This window comes from Haliotis cracherodii, unplaced genomic scaffold (assembly GCF_022045235.1).
Source record: "Haliotis cracherodii isolate W230 unplaced genomic scaffold, xgHalCrac1.p SCAF_23, whole genome shotgun sequence".
NCBI lineage: Eukaryota > Metazoa > Mollusca > Gastropoda > Lepetellida > Haliotidae > Haliotis > Haliotis cracherodii.
Genome location: NW_027266279.1, coordinates 2687405 through 2711913, shown reverse-complemented (window position 1 = coordinate 2711913; position 24509 = coordinate 2687405). Strand labels below are relative to the sequence as shown.

The following is a 24509-nucleotide window of genomic DNA, read 5'->3' as shown; positions in this document are numbered from 1 at the left end:
CGCGGGAGAGCCAGTGGAGCTGAAGCGCGCCAAATCTGTCGGCTGTGGAGAACGAGAAGCTGGTTGAGCGAGGCGAAGGAAATATCTGATTAAAATGGTGCGAACAAAAGCTGACGGAGGCTGTGCTGCTTCAAGGAAAGGTAAACATGTGTTTATTACATCACAAAATCAGTTGTGTTGCCTATTTTCTCAAGTGTTGTTGCTCAACAGGTAGACGCGATTTTCCCCGTATCTGCCTTGAGCAGCAAGGCCATGTTTATATCGCTTTGTGCTGCTGATTATTTGTACATGTTGTAAGGGGATTTTGTCGGAGATGTTTGGCAGTATCATGAAGGTAATATTAGTTTGACCGCCACTGAGGATGTTAATATATCTGTTTATCAGTTTGTGTATGACAGATAATTGAGGCAAATGTCAGTATTGACTGTGTAACAACAACTTCTTTCTTGTTTATGAAAACCGTCACGTATTACTATTCTTTAACTATTTTAGTTTGCGTCGGTGACAAAATGTGTTTCATCACCTTGTTCAGTGTGTATTTACTAATCCCCCCAGTTGTTGCTGCGCGAGCCCCAAGGAAGAGTCTCGGAAGCCCCGCCGCTGGCTGCAGTAGCGCCGGGTCCCCCAAATCAGGTACGTAAAACATTAAAAACAAATAATTTAAAATTTCCGCCTATAACCCATGCTTCACATTTTGCCAGAGGTTGGACCTTTTAATACTTATATTTATGAGTTTTTGGGAAAGACTCTCCTCCAAAACAACTTATCACTTGCATGAATTATTAATTCCCCCCCCCTCTACCAAACACACACACACACACACACACTAATTAAGCATTCTAAAAGTTTTTTGACTTAACCATGCTTATGTTTGTAATACTGAAAAAAAATTGGTCTTATTTTCTGTACAATATCAAAATGTGCATGTTACCTATCACGTCCAACTTAGGGAAAGCTGTAATTTGTCTCACCGCTAAACCACATTTTTTTGGAGGTCTGTTTCACATCAGGTGAAGCCTGCCCCACGGTCGCCTCATTTGACAGCAATTCTACCAAGGTGTGACCCATGGGTAGTATTTAGAAGTCCTGGTCCCATTCCACATAGCAAATTACGCGCTAAGATAATTGTAACACCCATATTTTTATAATAGGTGTGGGACCTGTGAATATCTGGACGAGAATAGGTCTTCAGCAACCAATGCTTACCGTATGGGGTGACTATGTTTGTCATGAGAGGCAAATAATGGGATGCATGTCATCGTATCCCAAATGCAGGGTCGATGCTCATGTCAATCACTGGATTGTCCTGTCCAGACTTGATTATTTACTGACCCCTGTCATATAGCTGGAATATTGCTGAATGAGACATTTAACAGCAAAAAAAATAAATCGATAGGCGTATAATTTAGAAAGTGTTGGCTAGGGTTTCAACAACATGCTCAGATCTCTAATTGTGTTCTTTCAGGTAAGACAAAGTATGCCGGTGGCAACCCTGTGTGTCAGCGGCCAATACCGGACTGGCAGAAAGGCATCGGTGGATTCTTGAACAAAGGCAAAGAGAATGTTGACAGTCAGTCCAGCTCGAGTAGTGGCAGCAACAGCGATGAGATTGAAGTGCTGGAGTCCGACTCAGGAGCTGGGTAAAACTACAATTATATCTCATTTTTAAGATGAAACCAATATGTAATGAAAATAAGCTAGATAAGAAATGTCACCGGTCAGGGTTAGAAACTAACAGTTTTTGTCCACTACTCCTTATAATTATAACAAATAGCAAAACCCTTAAAATGGGCAAATTTTCTACTAGTCCTTAGGATACCTTTACTATTGGGCAGTTTGGTAAGGACTATAGGACTAGTGCCAATTTCTAACGCTGCGGCAGTCCTTTCCTAATTTTACTAGCCTTGAATGCGCTGTACTGTGGGTTTGGGGAATTGGTTCAATATTCAAGGTTGGGTCATTGGTTTGGATAACTTTTCTATTATAGATCATGGATTTTATTAAAATCATTCTGCTCGTTATCCTTTTTGGATATATAATATTAATAAAAACACCAACTTTATCCTCATCTTGCTTTGCACCCAACATACTCATGTTTTTACTGGGACAATTGTAACAGTAACAGCATATGAAGAGTTTCCACCTCCGCAAACCTGATTGTCCCAGGTTCCTGGTATGTTTGAATCCCAGACTTTCTCTGAATGTGACCCTTGGTTTGTCGGCGCCATGCCTGTGCTCATTAAGAGTAAATGTGGCAAGGCTGGCAATTTTGCCTCTTGCCAATCTTGCATTACAATTTTATCAGTGGTAGAAACATTTTAGTCCACTTGTCCTTATAATGATAACATTTTCCAAACCCATAAAAATGGCAAATTTCTACTGGTCCTTATGATACCTTAACTATTGGGCAATTTGTCAAGGCCTACAGGACTAGTGCCAACTTCTAATGCTGTTTTGTGTTTTATTTCAGTGCTTCTGGAAGCTGCGAGTAGGACCTCTCTGATCTCACAACCAACTACAATACACCTCAACCAACAGCCCTGAAGAGTGGTGCACCAATCACCAGTGCCTCTCTCTGGGGCTGATCTCACGACGAATTGCAATACCCCACAACCAGCAGCCCTGAAGAGCGGTGCACTGTTCACTTGACCAGTGCCTGTTCGGGCCCTACTGCCACTGTACATAGACGAATGAATGTGTGAGAGAAGTATGCAAGAGTTGTGTCCCTTAGCTCTAAATGCCTTAAAGTTGGTTAGTTCCAGTTTGATTGTATTAGGATTCTGTTAGGTATAAGTTTGGTGGCTGTTCCCAGTTTGGTATTCCTTCGTGGACATTTTAGATCTCGGTCATTGCTCACATCGTTCTTGAAAAGGAAATGGGTACACAGTATGAAGTGCTTTTGGGGAACATCATCATCTGTAAATATCCACTTAAACCTATTTCATCATTGTATGCAAAGATGTTTGTCATATATTTTCATGTAGTATTTTATATTTAGCTACTGTGAAATAAATGTTTTAAAAGCATAATGGAAGATGTTGCAGTTGTTTCTCAGGTGAGGTTCGAAGTAAGCTGGGGGATAGTTGTGAGTTAGGTTTAACGCCGCTTTGAACAGTATTCCAGTTATTTCATGGCGTATGAGCTTTATGTGGGAGAAAGTGATGTAGGTTTTAGACGTTTACCACTTCGGTGAAACCCGCGAGCACGGGTATGGTGCTGACAAACCAAGAAACATAATCAGGGCGAACCAGGATTCGATCATTCGAACCCACAATCATAGGTTTCTGGTGTGCCCAAGGGACGCAACTGCACAGCGAATTGCGCCACCTTAGACTGCCCCCTTGAGGATAGAAAGTGAATATTACTAAATGGTGCACTAAACGTTAACTTATCAATACTGAGTTGATTGTAATATTTATATAGCACTCATGACGGATCAACTGTGATAAGAAAGAATCTGGTGTATTTTGACCTTTTGAGTAGTTTATTATGAATCCCTTCAATTTTCAAGTTTTTGATGCATTTTAGAGGACAAGAGCTACTATATATTTTTATAAACTGTTCCATTCAATAGGATCTTTGGAACTTCAATTTGTGATGCAAAGTTGTCAAAATTGAATTTGGCAGTCCAGGCATTTGAAGGTCTCGATGTGAACCTGCCTTGGTATTGCCTTGTGTGGAGGTCTCCGTGACATGGTTCAGGTTGATTACATGTCAGTGTATCACAATCAGTGGATTGGTGCTCATGGTGTCACATCACTGGTTTGTTTTGCCCAGACTCGTTATTTTGCGAGAATATTTCTGAGTACGCCGTCCAACAGCGATTAAGATGTTGTGTTCGTATCACGGCTGACGAAAGTAAAAGAAGCACACGTATAATAATCACCAAACCTGGATAGTTTTTAAGATGCTTTTTCCATCTTGTTTTAGGCATATTGTCTGGCGACACTTTATGTTGTAGCAAGAAGAAAGTGTATCTTGCTGGATGAAAAATAATTGCCTACTGTTAAAACAAAAGAAACCATGACAACACTAGAAGTATGTAGTATGCTCACAGGGGCTCTTTATTCTACTGAACACATTATTTTCACATTACTTGTTATATATGCCCCAGACAATAAGAAAGAAGACTTTTCACTTGGAAAAACTCAAACCCAACACCACAGTGGCTTGTGGTTCAGAAAACTTCAATCGTTCGGCTACTCGATAACCATTTTGTCATTCCTGTTTCAAATACACAGAGGATGTTCAGAAGAAGTCTTTGTTCTGTTTAATAGGGACCGCCTCAGTTGCCCCCGTAGTCTAATGGATATAGCGTCTGCTCAGTGGTTCGAACCCGGTCGCGTGGTACCGAAATGCTCTGAAAGATGGTACTTATTGTTACCCTGCCTGTCGACCAGCTTTAAGGGATTAAAACAAGGAATGGTCGGTTTGGCGTCAGTGGGGTATCCACGTCAACGACATGGAATCTGGGCGTGCTGCACTATAAAACCGGACTTGTCACACAAGCGCTAAATTAACGTGCATGCTCGTTGCTATATATACGTGTAATAATCTTGAACGTGACGTTTAACCTCCATTTCACCACACCTGTTCCTTTGTGTTTGCAGTGACTAGAGACAATATATTAATTGCATTTATTTAGATATTCAAGATGTTAACGGTTATATTTGTAAAGATGTTCTTTTATCGTTTTTTTCTGATAATAGTTATCTATCAAAGACATAGCGATCAGAAAATATTTACATTTATAAATTAAATGTTATCTCCATTCTTGGAATACAGAAAAAATCGTGCTGTTTTCAAAACAATAAATTAATCGGAAATACTGCATTTTGCGATGTCTCAGATGGCGAGCTGATAACTTGTTATCAAAGGAATAGAAAACTTTGTTGTTTTTTGGCAGTTTTAAAAATCAGTATTAAAACCAGGTAAAAAAGCTGAAGTATCTCCCCCAAATCATTCGACCTTGTTTAAACAGTGGATAGGAACGGTGATGTAGCCCTGTGGTTAATGTGTCACTAGTGACGTCGAAGACCCGGGTTCGATCCCCCGCCCGAGTACCCCGCTGGGATGTCATGACATTAACTACAGTCAAATGAAAGAAAATCGGGTGTTCTGTAACTATATCATGTATATAGTGTATATTATTTTTGATACATTGCTGCTAACTTGTTCCCATGGGCACCGCGTACTTTATGGAGGTATTCCAAATATATTTCACCGGATGGAATAGAAATAGTTCCTTAATAACAGTAATATTAAACATCATCAATGTCCGTCCAATCAGTTAACTTAAAAAGTTGAAAGTATTTAAACTGCGAAGAGAATCATAAATGTGACGTCGCTCCCCAAGCCACGACAGCGAATGGACCCCGGGACATCTATCGCAACATAATGGATCTATACCAGCACACTAGATAGTCGAGACTACAGTGGTTGAATAGGTCTTCAGCAACCCATGTCTGCCGTAAAAGGCGACTAACGAGATTCCCCAAATGGGTACTATGTGTGAAGCCAATTTCTGGAATATTGCCAAAAACGGCGTTACACCATAGTTACTCACCTCGCCACTTGCTATAGAATCACGAAATATCACGATGATATATTACCAAACACAGCTGCATGTGTGCTTATGCGTATTAAGTGAATGACAAAAAATATAAAGTGCGCTTTTCAAGAAATGTAAATTTTCTTAGTGATAAACATCATCATTGAGTTTCGATCGCGTGGTCACAATCTGGGTAAGAATCAAGTGACTGCGAGCGGTTGTATTTAGCAGTGACCGTCAATAGCGCATTGAATACAACATCTGCACGTGTTTTTCTTTCACTTCGTACTGGTAGTGTATGTTCCCTGTACACGCTTGCCTAATATGGTCGCTCACAGTCACCTGACTGCCCATCCTCAGAATGTAACCACGTGATCTAGTGGTAGAGCAAATGTCCGGAGAGCGGAAGCTCAGGGGTTCGATTCCCGGCCGCGTCATAAACAAAAGACGTAAAAGAGATGGTAATTGTTGTTACCCTGCCTGGCGCTCTGCCTTAAGGGGCTAAAACAGGGAAGTGTGGGCTCGTAGACAGTATACTGGAGTGGTATATTCATGTTAAACTGCGGCATGGTATCTCAGTGAGCTAGCACTATAAAATCGGCATTAGTCCGGACTAGTACAAACAGACACACACACACACACACACACACACACACACACACACGTGCATACGTCGTTATATAAGTGCAAACATCTTAAACACGACGTTAAACCCCATTTCACCTCCCCACCACCTTATTAATGAGACATTGTAACATGGAACAGGCACCCCTCTCCCCCCACATCACTTGTTCTATTCCACATAGAAATATAAACTTAATCAGGACGGTACCGTTAAACTTAAAATATACAAGTTTAAGTGAATCATTGAAGTTATGTCTCTTTGAAAATACACATGTCGACGTTAATTCCCAGTTATCGCCCATCCTCGATTATCCAGCCTATTATCATATCTCCATCCCATTATGAAAGCCGGATAATCGAGGCCGGTATAATCGCATGGTATATAAGGGGCTACACCGGAGACCATTATCCAGCCATGACCTTTATGAGAGTCTGCAGTGTGACAAATTAAAGTCTGTGTGATGACACATGGTTCTGGTTGCTTTCTGGGTCATGTTACATATGCAAGCGGTATTTGTTGGATCCTTCTGCTGTGGTCGACATGTCACCGCAGGAAGCAGCTACTTCTGAAAGTATGTATTTGGTGTGTTATCTATATTATATATGGGGTTGCCAACGCCCCATCCTCCAAGGCATCCAGTATACCACTTGATTTGTACTGGCACCTGATCTACTGTAGCTCAAACGACAAGGATTCAGTCAATCAATCAATCAATCAATCAGTTTATTCAGTTATAAGGCAGCAGGTCCACTTACAGATGTATACAATTTAGTTTCACATCAAGTGCTGCATGAAATAATATTTACCAGTAAGGAGTGAGTGAGTGAGTGAGTGAGTGAGTATGGTTTTACGCCGCTTTTAGCAATATTCCAGCAATATCACGGCGGGGGACACCAGAAATGGGCTTCACACATTGTACCCATGTCGGGAATCGAACCCGGGTCTTCGGCGTGAGGAGCGAACGCTTTAACCACTAGGCTACCCGACCGCCATATGTTACCGGGTTACCCTGCGAGTTTCTGAACATAATTGGCTACGTTCTCAAGACAGTTTACATCAGAGTTTAACATTCCAACTATGTATGTCTTTACGATTATTACCAGTAATAAAGTCTAAATATGGGAAATATTTTGAGCGATTATCTTCATAAATAGGGCAAACAAGAATTAAATGAATTTCATTTTCAACTGTCCTTAACTTACACAATAGACTAAACCGGAGTGTCTTATCCGATGCCATCCCTCCTTCCTGTTTCATGCATAATTCCCAGTTCTCCAATACGTAAAAGGGTAGGCATACGTAGTTTTTCTTTTGATAATACATTTAATAGATACGGTTCAAGTGATAATAATGTTTTAAATAATGAATACAGTTCTAATTTCGAGCATCCAGACACTTCAGAATACCATGTTTGTGCATGACAGTTGCTTAACCCTCAGTATAAACTCACAAATATTCAGGATCACCAGCACCTTGAAATTCCGACACATATTAAGAAGCTAAAACCAGTATCTTAAACATCTTGGGTAAGAATCAATATAAATACAAGATCGACCACATTCTCCGAGCACTGCATCACTTGTAGATTTGGAACAAATACCCAATACAGATTTACAAAACGTCGCTTGAAAACGTTCGAGAAACAACCATTTTTGAACATACCAAATCTTAGAACCATATAAAATAATAGGTTTAATCTGAGAGTCGAACATTTTAAACAACACTTTAAGAGCGATATTTCGAAGTTTATAACTGAGCTGTTTTATAGGAATTAAAGCTTTACTTGCTTTCAGTGTAATATGTGAATACTGTAATACTGTTAACTGTAATATGTAGAAACTTTGACAGGCAAATGGCCTAGTTTCCATTTCTCGTAGTTCCTTAACTTACCACCATAAAACTTACCAAACACATAAAAAATGAATGGCCAACCGTTGTCGATTGGAATCATGCACAGAAATCCGCACAGGCTGAACGTAATTATGGTTGCCACGGAATAGCCTGAAACAAATACAGGTACGAGTATTTACTAAAGGAAAGTAGTTGAAATAATGATAATAATGATAATAATAATGTTTGTTGTTTAACGCCGCACTCAGCAATATTCCAGCTATATGACGGCGGTCTGTAAATAATCGGAGTCGGGATCAGACAATCCAGTGATTGATATCATGAGCACCGATCTACGCAATTGGGATCGATAACATGCATCGACCAAGTCAGCGAGCCTGACCACCCGATCCCGTTAGTCGCCTTTTTACGACAAGCATAGTGACCTTTTACGGCAAGCATAGGTTGATGAAGACCCATTCTTACCCGGATCTTCACGGGGAAGCACCATTACGAAAAACTAAGATATGAGTTTTATCCGTGTTAACTTTTAGACCCAATTTGTTACAAGATTTATGTAATACATCAATCTTCTCCTGTAGTTCAAGAACTGAATCTGGAAAATACACGAGTCATCCAGTTCCAGTAATTCCTCATGTACAAATATCCCCCTACCACCACACTGTTGGATGCCCTCTTCCAACTGATTTATGAATAACGAAAACAAGAGGGCTCAATACGCACCCTTGTCGTACACCACTGAGACTGTTAAAATAATCTGAGATGTACTGTTTGAAATTTTAACACAAGCAAGAGTTTCAGAATATATGTCCTGTTTGATAGTAAATATTTTCCCATGAATTCCATTTGAATGCAGAACAAACCGAAGACGATCCCTATTTTACAGTCGAAAGCTTTCTGAAAGTCTATGAACATACAGTAAAATCTTCCTTGTGACTTAGACAAATATTTCTGCACTAATGATTGAAAAATTAGCATGTTATCCACTGTGGAATATCCTTTTCGGAAGCCAAACTGACATACTGGGAGCTTATCATATAACTTAACAAAATGCTTTAATCTGTTTTTCAAAACCTGGGTAATATATCCATCAAGGAAATGCCCCTACCATTATTAACAACATGGACATTACCTTTCTTATGGAGAGGGAAAGTAATACTTTTAGACCACTGATCTGGAAAACTACCACTGCGTAGAATATTGTTGAAAAGAACTAGAAGGTGTGAGAGTAAAACATCACTGCAATACTTTATCATCTCTGGTAAAATACCACCAGGACCAGCTGCTTTCCCACATTTGAGGGAATCTATGGCCTCTGAAACCTCTTCAGCCGTTATATCTTGATTTAGCAACCTATCAGCACCCTCACACATGACAATTCATGATTTTAACTGGATGCTCTGTAATAACAGCTTTGCAGAGCGCAACAAAATCCACATCAGTTACATTATCAGTAATATTCAAAACAGATTAAAGTAATCAATCAACTGAGAAACACCAATACTGGGGCCTCTTTGGTTGCCATGCGGCACCATGTGATCCAACTGTGCGCCGTATTAAAGGATTTCATGGCAGGTCCATGTGTAAAGCTCAAGTGGCAGTCATCGTAAACACTGACTAACGAGGATGGGTGGTTACAATGAGTGACTTTGAGCCAGTGTAGCTTAGGGCGTGCCTCACGCAGACCTCCACTAGTATGCCCGGCCGCGTCATACCAAAATATGTTAAAAGATGGTACGTGTAGCACATCGATATGAGGGTAACGTTGACCCAGTTTCCCTTTAGCGAGATATTAGCCCTTTTGGACATTGTGAATTATTGACGTGCAAGGAAACAGGAGTAAACATATTACCATTCCTGATTCTGAAGGTACAACTTGCAAATTACAATTTGTTTTCTGTTTGTTGTTCTTGGTTTGTTGCTTTGCGCCGCACTCCGCAATATTCCAGCAATATGACGGCGGTCTGTAAATAATCGAGTCTGGACCAGAAAATCCAGTGATTAATATCATGAGCATCGATCCACGCAATTGGGATCGATGACATGCATCAACCAAGTCAGCGAGGCTGACCACCCGATCCCGTTAGTCGACTTTTAGGACAAGCATGGGTTGCTGAAGACCTATTCTACCCCGGAATCCTCACGGGTCAATTGTTTTCTGTTCTGGATTGCACATGTGCGCGTTATGACAGGACAGGTACTTGCATCAATAGGAAGGTGTGCTACTAAAGTTTCTTGTGCCGTGTTGATCCTCTGGATCAAGGTTATCTTGTTTTCACAGATAGAGACTCAAGAATTACCACCAATGGATTCAAAGATGGCGGTACTCTACCGGACAACTATCCCACAGTGCTCCAAAAGTACACTTCCTCTCGATGGCGTCTTGCGTACTTGTTAGTCGTGTCGTGTATTCTCGCGCAAGCAGTGGAATATTGTATGAACTTTGCTGTCGTGTGTATGACACGAGGCATTACACTTGAGGTCGGATATGACCCCACTGACACGGACGAGCATCGTTCTAACTCTTCCATCATCCACAGTACCAGGTCGCCAAACACTACAAACATCACGAAGGTAAACTAAAAGGGTCTAACTAAACCATATAATGTAACTATCTGTCTTTTTTCTTTCTTTGGGTTTGTAAACATTTCTTAATTTCTTTGTGGGGAATGTCTCAAAACGTAAGGAATTAATTGTTTTAAAATTCTACATCGAAGTTTTGAATTACAGCTCCCTGACATGATTAACGAGTTTTGGAAACGGAGTTATGTCCTGCTGTAAAAGTTTCAAGATTAACAGTGTCCGGATTAACTAATCATGGGTATTGTTCAACGCCGCATTCAGCACAGTTCCAGCGAGATAACACTGTGGACAGTTGGGTCTCTTACTATTCGAATCCCAGATTTGCCCTGCTATATATGGTTAATGGTCTGTCAGCCCGTGCTCGACGGTTTCAACAAGGTGACACACGTCTATGATCTGCTTCACTTCCGGCTTTCCTTCCATACAATGCAAAGAAGCTGTGATAGGGTTGAAATACTGTTCAAAGTGGCGTGAATCACAACTAACTATATCATGAGGACAAGTGATCAAATGTCAGTCACACTCGCTGCCTAGAGCATCAGCAACTCGCTCACAACTAAGTTCACATATTTCAAGGCAAGTGTTTGAGGAGGCAAATCGTGTTGCAGTTTTCGTGGGATTACGATACATGCACACCATGGCAGGATTGTTAGTGCGGCGTGTTCCGAATGGGGAATATATTGGCAAAATACCTCTGAACAGCCTGAAGCTCTCTGCAGAGCCACAAGTCTAATTAAAATCAGATCTTAGTTCTCGCTATCGCTAAACAAAGATCTGAGGACATTTCATTACAGGTCACGTCAGACCGACCTTGGGCGTATTTTGACCGACCAATGGAAGGACTGACAAGAAGTCTACATTAGACAATAAGAAGGGAGCTTTCTCGTGCTTTACGGAACAAATTTCAAATTGCCGATTACGCTTTGAAACATATTTTGAGAAAAATTAAAAATTAAAATCGATTAAAAATTTGAAACCTGAACAAAAGAACATTCTGGAATGGTAAATATATGGTCTAGATTGTATGGATTTAGTCGTTAAACCCGTAACTATCGTTCGGAATACCCCGTGTTAAAGTTTTCGAGGTTGGACGATTAAATCACATTCCGACTGTCACTTTCATGATCTGGTAAGCGACGCTCTGACGTGACCTATAATGGGATGTCCTCAGATATTTGTTTAGCGGTAGCGAGAACTAAGATCTGATTTTAATGAGATTGCAGATCAACACGTCTAAATCAAAACACAGAGGTACGGTTACTGCAGCTACAGGCATGGGCGACCGCCTCCGTGGTCTAGTGGTAGAGCGTCCGCCCGGAGAGCGGAAGGTCCGGGGTTAGATCCCCGACCGCGTCATACCAAAAAGACGTTAAAAGATTGCACTTGTTGTTACCCTGTCTGGCGCTCGGCATTAAGGGGCTAAAACAAGGACTGGTCGGCTCGGAGTCAGTATACTGTGTCTGAGTGGGGTATTCATGTTAAATTGCGACATGGTATCTCAGTGAGCTAGCACTATAAATCGGCATCAGTCCGGACTAGTACATGCAGCCACACAAACACACGCACGTACAGGCACGTCGCTATATAAGTGCAATAATCTTGGACACGACGTTAAACCCCATTTCACCTCACCTCACCTACAGGCATGGGCAACTGGTGACCCATCTCACACACAGTACCTAGATCTAACTGCAGGATTCATGTCCTTTCTGTCCTATCTTATTTAAATATTACATTTCAGTGCGAGTCCTCTATTTTTGCAGGTTATCAAGGGAGAGTTTGATTACAGCAGCGAGATACAAGGACTTCTTATTTCATCTCCCTTCTATACCAGCATCATATCATCGTGTGTCGGCAGCATAGCGTCACGAAGGTTTGGTGCAAAAATAGTTATCTTCCTTGGTGTTCTTACATTCGGCACGATGACAGTCCTGATACCCCTCGCTGCAAGAACTCAGTTATATCTAGCGGTCATATGTCGGCTATGCGTGGGATTTTGTAACGTAAGTATAGTAAATTTGCTTAACTATACACATTAAATTATTTCGTGACCAATTGTGCCATTCCGGGATAAACTGGATGACGGTTACGGAAAGGGGCGAGTTGGAACGAATGATTGTGGGGTAGTTGAACGTCAAACATTCTGAAATAAATCGATTGTCGTTATTGATTATTTTATTAATCTGAATATTAAAGCACACAAAAACGTTGTTGGAAGATCAAAAATCAATCGTAAACGTTTGACGTAAACGACTATGAAATACTTCATTGCGTGAAATAAGAACTTTTGCATTTCGTAGAAGTCGAGAAATTAGTCCTAGTCCACTGGCGTTGCACACTGCATGCTAATTTAGAACGTTGTTAGTCAAATCTGTGTTCCGGTAATTAGGGACCGATTTTTTAATATTCTAAGGCTGAGATTTAAGAAAAACAAACCTGGTATGTATTCTTTGTCCTCGGGTTTAAAATAAACTAATTGTTTTTTTCAAAAAGGTTGGTCCCTGACACGAATACCCCAACATGTCTGACTGACGCTCCTAAACATGTCCCGCCAATATAGACACCAAATCATGAACGTGACGATGGCGTCGTGTGACGTTTTTGGTATTCAAATGCATAGCAAACGTGCTTGCCCTTGAGAATGGTTGGTTATTATGAGAAAAAACAACCCAAATCTTTGTTAGGCATGTTACTGTTCGCAGTTAACTTTGTAAAACGGGGTTGACAAACCTAGAAACATAGTCAGCGAATCAGATGTTCCTGGCACGCCAAAAAGGCGCAACTCTGCACAGAGGCGCCTTAGATGGTTGGGCCACCTGTGACCCGTCCCCCGGCTGCCACAAACCTACCCCCCTACCCCACCCTAAGCCAGGCGAAGTCACTTTTAGGGTGCTTTAATCTGGATCTTTTCTATATTATGGTTCATGTCTAATTATATTTGTAACAGGGCCTTCTAATACCGGCATCCTTTGATCTATGGCTCCAATGGTCACCATCACATGAAACACAGCAGATAGTGGCTTTCTGTTTTGCTGGTAAATATAGCTTTTGATTCCAACTGATGTCCAATCAGCGGCCAGCAATCCATCGTTTTTCCGAAGCTACACTGCCCAAAGAGACGATTTGCTGCCATTCGTCAACGCTCGACCCTTCGCGTTGTCCCGGAAACATTCGTTACCATTCGTGGCATTCCGGGACAAGTCAAATGGCAACTGAAGCGGGCATTACCAAAAAAATATGAAATTGTGAGACTACTCTCTACAAAAATATTTTCTTCACAACACTGAATAATTAAATTTTCGTTGTGTTCATTGTTATTCCTGCATTCCGATAAGCTGATTTGATCAAGTGTTATTGCATTCCTTTCCCAATGAATGTAAAAAACTTAAGCCGCGCCCACCGAGGAATGTCGGGGAATCCCAATATTATGGTCGAGCAATCCCCAATCTGCTCACGTGTGTCGTCATACAAGGGGCATTTAGCGAAATTCATGCATATTCAATGTCCAAACTACCCTTTGAGGTCGAAAGCCGAGAAGGAATGAAAGATCAAACGTGCAGGCTTGCTCGCCTGGGTTCCACAAATTTCATGTCTTCGGGTTTCATTTCTAATTCGCATGTTTAGAACTGTGTCTTCCAGTTCTCGGGAAAGTATTGTTTGAGTCTGGCGTTTACTAACTATTAGTCATTGAAACAGACGTCTTCTTCCTGACCTATTTGTTTCGGTTCGTGACAGCCCGACAGTTACAGTTCTTCTCACTTCTTACCTTGATGGACAGGTTCAATGAACTTTGTTTAAATCCTTACTCTCCGATGATTGGCTCCTGACTTTGTGGGCGTGTCAAGTTATGTGCATAAATTAAACAATCACCTGATTCATGTCACGCCACAGCATGTATTCCTACACCTGGAATGGTTTTGGGTTAAACTATTGTAGATAACACATCTTTATGTTGTCAAATTTAATTATAAGGATTGACTGTGGATTTTCTTGGTTCATTGATGAATGAATCGAAAAACCGATATGCAAACTTTTGTAAGAATCCGCTATCCTTAATTCCTTTTTACAACAATAGTACAATTAGATTTAGTTTTTCACTGGCATTTTTAGTTACCTGTCAGCAAAACAAATTAAAAATGGTTTCTTTGACAACAGATCCTCCGATATCGTCAAATGAGTATTCTTTTTATTCATGTTTTCGCACATAACCTCGATCAATCGTCTTTTTATGTAACGTTCGACTTCTTTACGAGTATGAAATGCATACGTTGATTTATATGATGAGTTAAATTTATGACGTTTGTTTGTTTGTTGTTAACGCCACACTGTAAGACGGTGGTCCTAAAATATTAAAATCTGGACCAGACAATTCAGTGATTAACATGAGCATCGATCTATGCAATTGCGAAACGATGACAGGCATCTAACGAGTCAGCAAGTCTGGCCACACAATCCAATTAGTTTCCTCTTTTGACAAGCATGGGTTGCTGAAGACCCATTTTACCCCGGATATTAACCAGTAGTTTAGGTGGTAAAACATTTCAAACGGACTTCAAGATGTCCCTGTGGGTGTTTCGGGTTAGGACAGGTTCCAAGGAACCTCATCTTCCCGAGGCAAGGGCATTAACGGACTATAAAAGTCCAGTTTTCACCCTTGCCGAACTAGACTGAAAGTTCTGGGCTCCGTCGTAGCGCCAACAGTGGCTTTTACGAGTTATGTCCCTTCTATGCCCCTCTTATTGACCAAATAGATTCCACCTCTCATATCACTTGCATTTGCTCCAAACAAAATGGCCGCGCCCAGTCAAGACGATCTGATCGAGATATATATTGTAATAAAACGAGTCTTACCTCGCGAAGTGCATCAAATCACGTGAGCACCTTGATATATTGATATCATGAAAAGTTTTGGAAAATATGTGTCATCGCCCAGTTGACGGTACACATCTTTTGCAAATTTTGCAGTCGACCGAAATCTGCACGTTGAAATCCAATTTGTTTACGAACCGGATGTCGATTTCGTTTCGCGATTTTGATTGGACTATGCATAGACTTGCATAAATTGCAGCTTAGTTCGGCAAGGGAGGAAACTTTTACAGTCAGTTAACTTTCTTGCCCCAGGAAGTTGCAGAAACCTGTGATATCAAGGCGACTAAATGGACCAAGTGATGAAATGCATCATACTCGGTTGATTGCGTGTCACACTACTTCGACGTTGTGGTAAGTTGCTCATAATTTCAACCACTGGATTGTCTGATCCAGACACGACTATTTACAGTCCGCCTTGATATAAGTTCGGCGTTAAAGAACAAGTAAACAAGCACTGACTATATACATAGAAGCAATACTGAATAGATGTACATGTTTCAGCCAATGTCTATGATCAGGCAATCTGTATATTGACTGAAATTCAGTCATTTTCATTGATATTTTCAGTCAATATACACATTGCCTGAAAAAATAAACTGGATTTTAGACAGATTGACTGAAATGAATAAGACTCCTTACTTACTTACTTACTTTGGAGATTTAACGTGCGCTTTCCGACTGATGCGTGTTTCGCACACGGGCCCGGCCAGGCCATTTAATGTGTTTCCGAAAGGGGCGAAAGTGGTGTCCTTAATGTATTCTACTTATATTTATTTGAGTCTATTTTGAACTTTCGAAGATCAAAGTTACTTCTGTAAGTAAGAGAATGTTTTCATAGATGTAGCCAAGTTGACATTGCAATGGTATGGTATTACTGTCCACATTATTGTAAGGGTCACTGTCACTTATTCTTTTGACATGTAACTATTGTATTTATCTGGCTTCGAATCAGGTTCTTTGCTTTGACGAGACTGTTTTAGATCACTGCCATGTGTTATTTGACTAATTAACTGTTTGGCTTCTAATCTGTTTTACTCTTTTATTTATTAAGAAAACAAAGATAATAACTGATGTTTTGACATTTGTTAACAACAGATTATTTCCAGTATATTGTTTTAACTACATACTGATCCAAATGAAAAATATAATTATGGAGTCTAATTCATTTCAGTCGATCTGTCTAAATTCCAGTGTCATTATTCAGGCATTGTGTAAACTGACAGAACATTTTAGGCAATATGTCCATAGCCTGAGTGAGTCAATATTTTCAGTCAGTAAACATATTAAATATGATTGATTAAATACATTGACTGTAACATATATACTAATATACGTTGATTGCGAAGATGAGTGATGTGGGTGTTGACAGCTTCAGTCTTGGTCTTCGATGCCACTCCACACTAAAACACATGTTACATGTGGTGTCTTATAAGGCAAGTGACTTTTTACGAAAGATGCCTTTGTTGATCCAGCAGTGAATAGGTACCTGGTCGGATGAGATGGTAATGTGACTCTTAACCTCATAGGCAGCTTGTGTTCTATTATTCCCAGGGAGCTGAGAATGAAATCGAGTGTACATTGAGACATTGCCTGGGGTAATGATTTAATTCACTTTGTGAATAGAAACTTACGCATAATAAACTGACAACCAATTATTATTATTATTATTATTATTATTATTATTATTAAAATACAAAATGCAGCAAAGAGGGTTTGGGTGATCCTGGCACAGTCAGGCTGGTAAGGCTCATCATCAGCTCAGGGCCCTTGCCCAGACAGCGAATGGAACTTCTCCCAGGAAGCGCTGCCTAGTCAAACCCACCCAGAACTTTTGGGAGAATGTGAAGACTTCCCAACACTGCAGCCTTCTGCATTACCCATATTACCCTTGCCCCCTCTACACGCAGCCCAATGTCAGTCAACAGATTGGGAGGTACCAAACCTAAGGCACCGAGAACAATGGGGAGTCGGACAACTTGGTACTTGGGATGCAAGCGTGACATTTCGAAAGCGAGGTCCGCATATTTGCCATGTTTCTCCTCAATCTTGTCAATCACATTAGTATCAAAGGAGGAAATTGAAGGATATAAATGATTTCATTGGATTTATCAAAAAGGACAAGATCGGGTTTGTTGGCCTAGATATGTCTGAGGCAGTAAATGGGCCTATTCCAAAGAATTTTGTATTTATCATTTTCCATGACGCCCTCTACATATTCCGGGTCGTACCATGGGTGGACCTCTGTGTCAAACCACAAGCATGGTGAAGGCGGCAATAAAATAATCGAGCTACACCAACATGTCGTTAAAGATACCGTGTTTGTGCCAAAGCTGGACATCCACTCACAATGTGTTGGATAGTCTCATTAAATTCATTACATAATCTACATTTCATGTTTACATTTTGATGCAAAATCACACATTGACGGAGTGGAAAGTGACTGGTCCCGAGTAGCAAACAGAAAGCCTTCTGTTTCCACTCTTCAGGCCAGACGACTTCATCCAAGCAAAGGACTCTGCAGGATTGCTGATCCTCTCAATATACTGCACATAAACTCGATGCAGTGGTCGTTCAGATAGCCTCTCCTTTAAAAACTGAGTCTGGGCCGACTTGATATGGCACTTCGCTTGGTTGACACTCATTTCTGTACCGCAGAAACAGCAGTACAGAAACGTCAACAAAATCAACACGGACATTGATATTATGTCCCACATCCTTGGCTCGTTTTAGAAAACTGTGGAATGCCTTGTTTTCATCATGAGTCTTGACATGCTTCACAAGAGGATCATCAGACAAATAAATGTGTGCACTAAACAATTCTGTCACGAAGAGCCCCAACGTTAATCAAACCACGTCCTCCCATAATGATTGGTAAATATAAACGATTGAGGGAAGAGGTGGGATCTATTGTCTGACACGATTCTTCGTGTGAGGGTGTCAATACCATGGATTTCTTGCTTCGTCAAATCAACAATTATATTGACCCGTGAAGACCGGGATCGATGATTTAGGATGGTTAATGCATGTCATCGCATCCCAACTTCGTGGATGCTCATGATGTCAATCACTGGATTGTCTGGTCCAGACTCGATTATTTACAGACCGCCGTCATATAGTTGTAATATTTCTAAGTACGGCGTTAAACAACAAACATTATTATTATCATTATTATCATTATTTCAACTACTTTCCTTCAGTAAATACTCGTACCTGTATTTGTTTCAGGCTATTCCGTGGCAACCATAATTACGTTCAGCCTGTGCGGATTTCTGTGCATGATTCCAATCGACAACGGTTGGCCATTCATTTTTTATGTGTTTGGTAAGTTTTTTTGTTTCCCTGTCGTGCAGAAATGTATCTATTTATGGCTTACAGTCGGTAATAAGGCTAGGCATATCACCATGAATATTAAGTATTAAATAGGAAAGCTTTAAAAAAGTTTTTATAAAAATCTAATATAATAACTATATACTTTGCATCTGGCACCTTCACCATTGAGGCACTAATAATATTCAGTAAACGCTTGTAAACATTCCCGGCGCGGTCGGGTAGCCCAGGGGTTAAAGCGTTCGCTCGTTACCCCGAAGACCGGGGTTCGATTCCCGACATGGGTACGAAGTGTAAAGTCCATTTTTGGTGTCCCCCGCCCTGATATTGCTGGAATATTGCTCAAAACCATACTCGCTCGCTCGCGCTGTAAACATTCCCTCTGCTATGATGAATGTTCTGGATTACTGCAGCCCGTGTGTTCTGGCTGGACTATTGCTAAGGCGGCACCAAACAACATTCACCTAGTCAGCGCTAAGTTGAAGCGTTTTTGTTGTTTTAAGGGGGTTGTTCTGTTCTCTGGTCTCCGGCATGGATGTACATTGCGACCAACACGCCGGAGACATGCGCTGGGATATCACGCGAAGAAATGGCCTATATCAAAACACGCAGAACCGGTTCGGACAACCACAAGGTTAGGTTTAATATAATGTTATCACATTATTGTATTCAATAAAGTTAAGCTTAATTACTCCGGTCTGGGGCCGAATGTGAAACTTTACAAACCATTATGTGTCTGGATGGTTAAACAACTTTTAGAATACACAATGCCATTTTTTAGAAAGTGGTCAAATGTAACAGATGCTATACTTGGGATAACACTTTCTTAGTAAAGTACAGATTCTCGTACTTTTTTTGGTAGAGTCCCGTGTGCTGACGATTAGGTGCCTCAGTCTGGCAAGTGTGGGTTCGAATCCCGGACGGGACTCTACCCCCCAAAAAGTACGAGAATCTGTACTTTACTAAGAAAGTGTTATCCCAAATATAGCATATGTTAACTTTTAGAAGTTTCAAATCATATCAACATTCATCTGATTATAAGTGTAGAGTAGAGCCTCATAAAAGTGTGCATTTTCCACTTATTTCAGTGTAGCAACACTACTTTAGCTGCACCTAAAGGGAACACACGTAGCACCGTTCTTTGGTTGGCGTAGAAAGCGGTGCTCACAGGTGTCTCAACTGCACACAAGGACCGCTAAATCAGCGAGCGTCATTTTCCCTCGCTCGCTGTGCTACAATTTCAACCAAACCTTTACACTAACGTCTTGTTTCTGAAATGAATATATCTGACAGAAAAAAGTTTTTAAACTATCTTACTAAAAATAAAATGAAAGGAGCTCAGAGACTCCATCATTCCTGATACTGCAGTAATCTAGACTTGCCAAACTTTATAGAATAGCTTTGGCTGTGTTGGATATATTTGTATCAGGGTCTGTATGACAGACAATCAAAACCTCGGAGGCGTGCTTTATGCTATAAGTCACTCACTGTTTCAGGACAGAGAGGTCCCATGGTTGGCTATAGCTCGGAGTAAAGCTTTCTGGGCCTACATCACCATCATGTCAAGTCACAATTTGAACAGTACTATCTTATTCAGTTATCTCCCTTTGTATATGGATACAGTACTGCATTTTGATTTTGATGAGGTAAGTGGTGGACGTTTCCAGGTTGGTGGAATGTGGAGTGGTTGATTGCGCCATGACGGTTGATTGATGAGTTCTGAGCCCGACATGGAAGGAGTTACGTGGTAGCTACACGCACTTGTCAGCTGAGCAAATTGTCCCTCTGTGACAAGACAGTAAAATTAGGAGGGGTCTGGGACATTTTGAAAATGGAACGAGAAGTCATCAAGTCCTCTTGTCCAACATTCCTTGTGTGACGCTCAGAACGTATGAGTCAGTCCTCGTTTTTCTTTACGGTTTGATGCCCATTTCCATACAAGGTCTTATCCTTGAAATTGGGCCGTGAGTGAAACTGGGACATTGTCTGTGTGTAATTTAGTTCTCATAAACTGCGAGAATACGTGAATAATAAGATTTGAGTTGATAGACACGGTCATGTTTGAAATACCAATGTGTCCGGTTATATTCCGCCTTCAACAACTGGTTAAGGCCATGTTCATATAGTTTCTCGTCACCTAATTACAAACAATGGGTTCGAATCCCGGTTCGCCCCGATTATGTTTCTTGGTTTGTCAGCACCATACCCGTGCTCGTGGGTTTCACCGAAGTGGTAAACGTATAAAACCTGCATCACTTCGGGCTTTCCTCCCACATTAAGCTGACACGCCGCGATATGACTGGAATAATGGTAAAAGCGGCGTTAAACCCATCTCACTCACTCACAAACGAAATTATCGAATTTATTTCGTCATTCAACCATTCCATCCTAAAGTGAACGGTATCCTTGATCACCAGAATGGGTTTCATCTTAAATAATACCTTTAGAAAGGATAAAAAAGTCTCAAAATGCGGAGCCAGAACCGAAATTAGAATGCAAAAAAATATAACCCCGATGCAGCCGACCGGTCTGTGATGAGAAACACATGTTTCTATTGTGGCTTAATATTAATGGCTACAATGTAAGAGGCTTATCATCAGTCAGCCACGTGTATTTCCCACAGAACGGTCTCCTATCCTCGCTGCCTTCTGTAACTCGCCTGCTGGGAACCCTGATCTGGAGCCACATCAGCGTCCGGCTGCAGCGCGTGACGTCACTGTCCATCACACGGAAGTCCATTCAGACAGCAGGTGTGGTAGAACACATATGAATGTTGTTTTACGTCTTAGTCATTGTAAGTCATACCACGGCATGCTTTACAATAGGAAATTCGTGTAATCAGTCACCAGAGAACGGTTGGTATCCATTATGCTAATCCATCGCGCTCCTAAATACCCTGGCCTGGGACAATGTTTGCGAAATGTTCTAACGAGACCTGTAAATTTGATTTTAATGAGATTGATTAACCCCCTGCAAGGGTGGCCCAAACGTCTAATGCGTCGCAATTCGCTGTGCAGAGTTGCGTTCCTTTGGCGTGCCAGAAACCTATGATCGTGGCTTTGGATCCTGATTCGCCCCGATTGTTTTCCTAGGTTTATCAGCACCATATCCGTGCTCGTGGGTTTCACCAAAGTGGGAAACGTCTGAGACCTGCATCACCTCAGGCTTTCCGCCCACATTAAGCTGACACGCCGTGATATAACTGGAATATAATAAGCGGCGTTAAACCCAACTCATTCACTCACTCTGACGTGACCTGTAATGGGATGTCCTCAGATTTTCGTGTAGCGAGCACTAAGATATGGTTTTATTGATATTAGTTATCTCCCCGCAAGCAGTCATATTTACGTAAAGATCCAGGTAAGGATAGGTCTTGAGCAATCCTTGCTTGCCGTAAGAGGCGACTAACGGGACATGGTTGTCAGGCTCACTGACTTGGTTGATGTATGTCATCGTTTCCCAGTTCAGTAGATCGATGCTCATGAAGTCAATCACTGCATTGTCTGGTCCAGACTCGATTATTTACAGATCACCATCATAAAGCTGGGATTTTGCTGAGAGCAGAGTTAACCATCAAACAACAAACACACATATTTACAACTCTGTGTTGTGTAGGGTTCCTGGTGGCGGCCGTGCTCACCGCTGGTCTGTGTAACCTGAGGGAAGGACAGGAGTACATCGCCGTCACGCTGTTCGCTGGTGTCACGATGTTCCACAGTGCCACTGTAGTTGCTGGCATCGTCAACCCTGTAGACCTTGCTCCACAGTGAGTGAGATTGGGAGTTAGTTTGTTGATTACACTTTTGCAATCTTTCACGTGCTTGAAACCTCTATGTGACGGGTGGTGAAATGTCGTGCATGCACGTGTGTGTGTGTGTGTGTGTGTGTGTGTGTGTGTGTGTGTGTGTGTGTGTGTGGTGTTGTTGTTGTTGCTTATACCAATCAGGCCATTTGTCGGTTTTACCGTGCTTGCCCAAAGACGCAATTTCACATGCATACCAGTGCTTGATTCATCCCTTATTGACGAGCGCAAGGAAGTGTAACAACAAGTACCATATTCAAACGTCTTTTGGTCGGACGGATCAGAAGATCCAACCACCCACCATCCGCTCTCCGGGCAGACGCGCTATCCACCGCACCACAGAGGCAGTCGAACCCTTAACGCGAAAAGGCATTAACTGTTCCACAAATTTCAAGGGGCGGTCGGGAAGCCTAGTGGTTAAAGCGTTCGCTCCTCACGCCGAAGACCCGGGTTCGATTCCCGACATGAGTACAATGTGTATGAAACCCATTTCTGGTGTCCCCCGCCGTGATATTGCTGGAATATTGCTAAAAGCGGCGTAAAACCATACTCACTCACTCACAAATTTAAAAATGGCAACATATGAAGGGGGTGGGATGCACAGGTTTCTTCGTTGTGAAATTCAGCGTGCAGAGTTGCATTTCCTAACCGTTGCCACGTTCACTGGTAGTAGGTTCGAATATCAGATGAAATTGCCCCTTGGTCTTTCGGTAAAACATCCCTGCTCATGTATCTTAATAACGGGGCAAACTTCTAAAACCTGCATCACTTCTGTCTGCAATATTGAGTTGATGCGTGTGACTTGTATAACTGAAGAGCTGTGAAAAAACAAATGAACACAGCGGTTTAAGCGTCAGGCAAACAAGAATTAAAAAAATAAAATAAGGGAAGCATTATTGAAATAAAAATAAAATCTTGTGTGTAAAACAACTAAAAATTAAATGTAATAACCGATTTTATTGTTTTCAGGTATGCATCATACATCTCTTCAGCCGGCATGACCTCAGCCTTCATAGCAATGGCCGTCGGTCCCACGGTCGTGTCTTACATGATTCAAGAGGTAGCTATAATTGTATTCTTGATTTTATTTCATTACATTACATGGTATTCTATTATTATTATTATTATTATTATTATTATTATTATTATTATTATTATTATTATTTCAGAGAACACGAGAACAATGGGCGACAGTCTTCTACTCCAGCGCAGCTGTCTATGTCATTTCAGCGTTTTTATTTGTGATTTTTGGTAGTGGAGAAATTCAACCATGGGCCGAGAATTCGGACAAAATTACAGATCTTGAAATTCCCGAATCCAGAACAGAAAGTGAAGTTAATGCTGCATACGTGGGTGATATGGAAGGGTCGGGTGCGGTATGGGGGAATCCAGACAAGTGAATTGTCTTTACCTCTGCACTGTGAGCGGGCTTAATGGGGGAGAAAAGCCAGATGTCAGGTTCGGCCACAGGCCTTCCCACTTTTGAGAAACCCGCGAACACACGAAGCAGGGTGGCAGACCAAACACCAGAATCGGGCAGAACCCGGGACTCGGGCCCACGGTCGGCAGATCCTGGGTAGCACGTGCTGTAGTGCCTTATGAACTCAATTTTAATCGCACTTTGTGCGCTAAAGATGTTTGCTGATGAAGTTGTTTATTTACATAAAAAAATGAAATAATTGATTTTTAAAAATAAATGTGTTTTATTCGTTTTTCAAAAATAAAGTTTTTATTAATTTCAGAGGGTACATTGTCATCGTATTATAAGAGGCATCACACTACATGTACATGATGTGATATGACAGTAGGTTCACCTTTGATACATTCTAATAATTGTAAGAGATATCGATTAAGTAAGCTAGCTCCATTTTTTAGCGAAAGGAATTATTGTTCCGTTTCTT

General features: G+C 41.2%; 2 protein-coding genes across 2 annotated transcripts; both read left to right on the top strand.

Moving 5' to 3' along the window:
- Positions 1–15: 15 nt before the first annotated feature.
- Positions 16–2970, top strand: LOC139471770 (PCNA-associated factor-like). Its single transcript, XM_071254259.1, has 4 exons — positions 16–140; positions 556–633; positions 1466–1640; positions 2471–2970. Exons 1-4 carry the CDS (start codon positions 95–97, stop codon positions 2490–2492), a joined length of 321 nt encoding a protein of 106 aa, XP_071110360.1. The 5' UTR covers positions 16–94; the 3' UTR covers positions 2493–2970.
- Positions 2971–6716: 3746 nt separating this feature from the next.
- Positions 6717–24008, top strand: LOC139471579 (uncharacterized transporter slc-17.2-like). The gene is made up of 11 exons (XM_071253957.1): positions 6717–6747; positions 10309–10601; positions 12374–12613; positions 13558–13645; positions 18705–18800; positions 19310–19440; positions 20303–20452; positions 21430–21556; positions 22422–22572; positions 23578–23668; positions 23778–24008. The coding sequence occupies exons 1-11, from the start codon at positions 6717–6719 to the stop codon at positions 24006–24008; spliced, it is 1629 nt and encodes a 542-aa protein (XP_071110058.1).
- Positions 24009–24509: the final 501 nt, after the last annotated feature.

Excerpts from the sequence above, each read along its gene's own strand:
- LOC139471770 (XM_071254259.1), top strand. The coding sequence starts at position 95 with ATGGTGCGAACAAAAGCTGACGGAGGCTGTGCTGCTTCAAGGAAAG. Across the intron at positions 634-1,465 it reads CGCCGGGTCCCCCAAATCAG|GTAAGACAAAGTATGCCGGT; the intron begins GTACGTAAAACA and ends GTGTTCTTTCAG. Across the intron at positions 1,641-2,470 it reads GAGTCCGACTCAGGAGCTGG|TGCTTCTGGAAGCTGCGAGT; the intron begins GTAAAACTACAA and ends GTTTTATTTCAG.
- LOC139471579 (XM_071253957.1), top strand. The coding sequence starts at position 6,717 with ATGTCACCGCAGGAAGCAGCTACTTCTGAAA. Across the intron at positions 10,602-12,373 it reads ACACTACAAACATCACGAAG|GTTATCAAGGGAGAGTTTGA; the intron begins GTAAACTAAAAG and ends CTATTTTTGCAG. Across the intron at positions 12,614-13,557 it reads TATGCGTGGGATTTTGTAAC|GGCCTTCTAATACCGGCATC; the intron begins GTAAGTATAGTA and ends TATTTGTAACAG.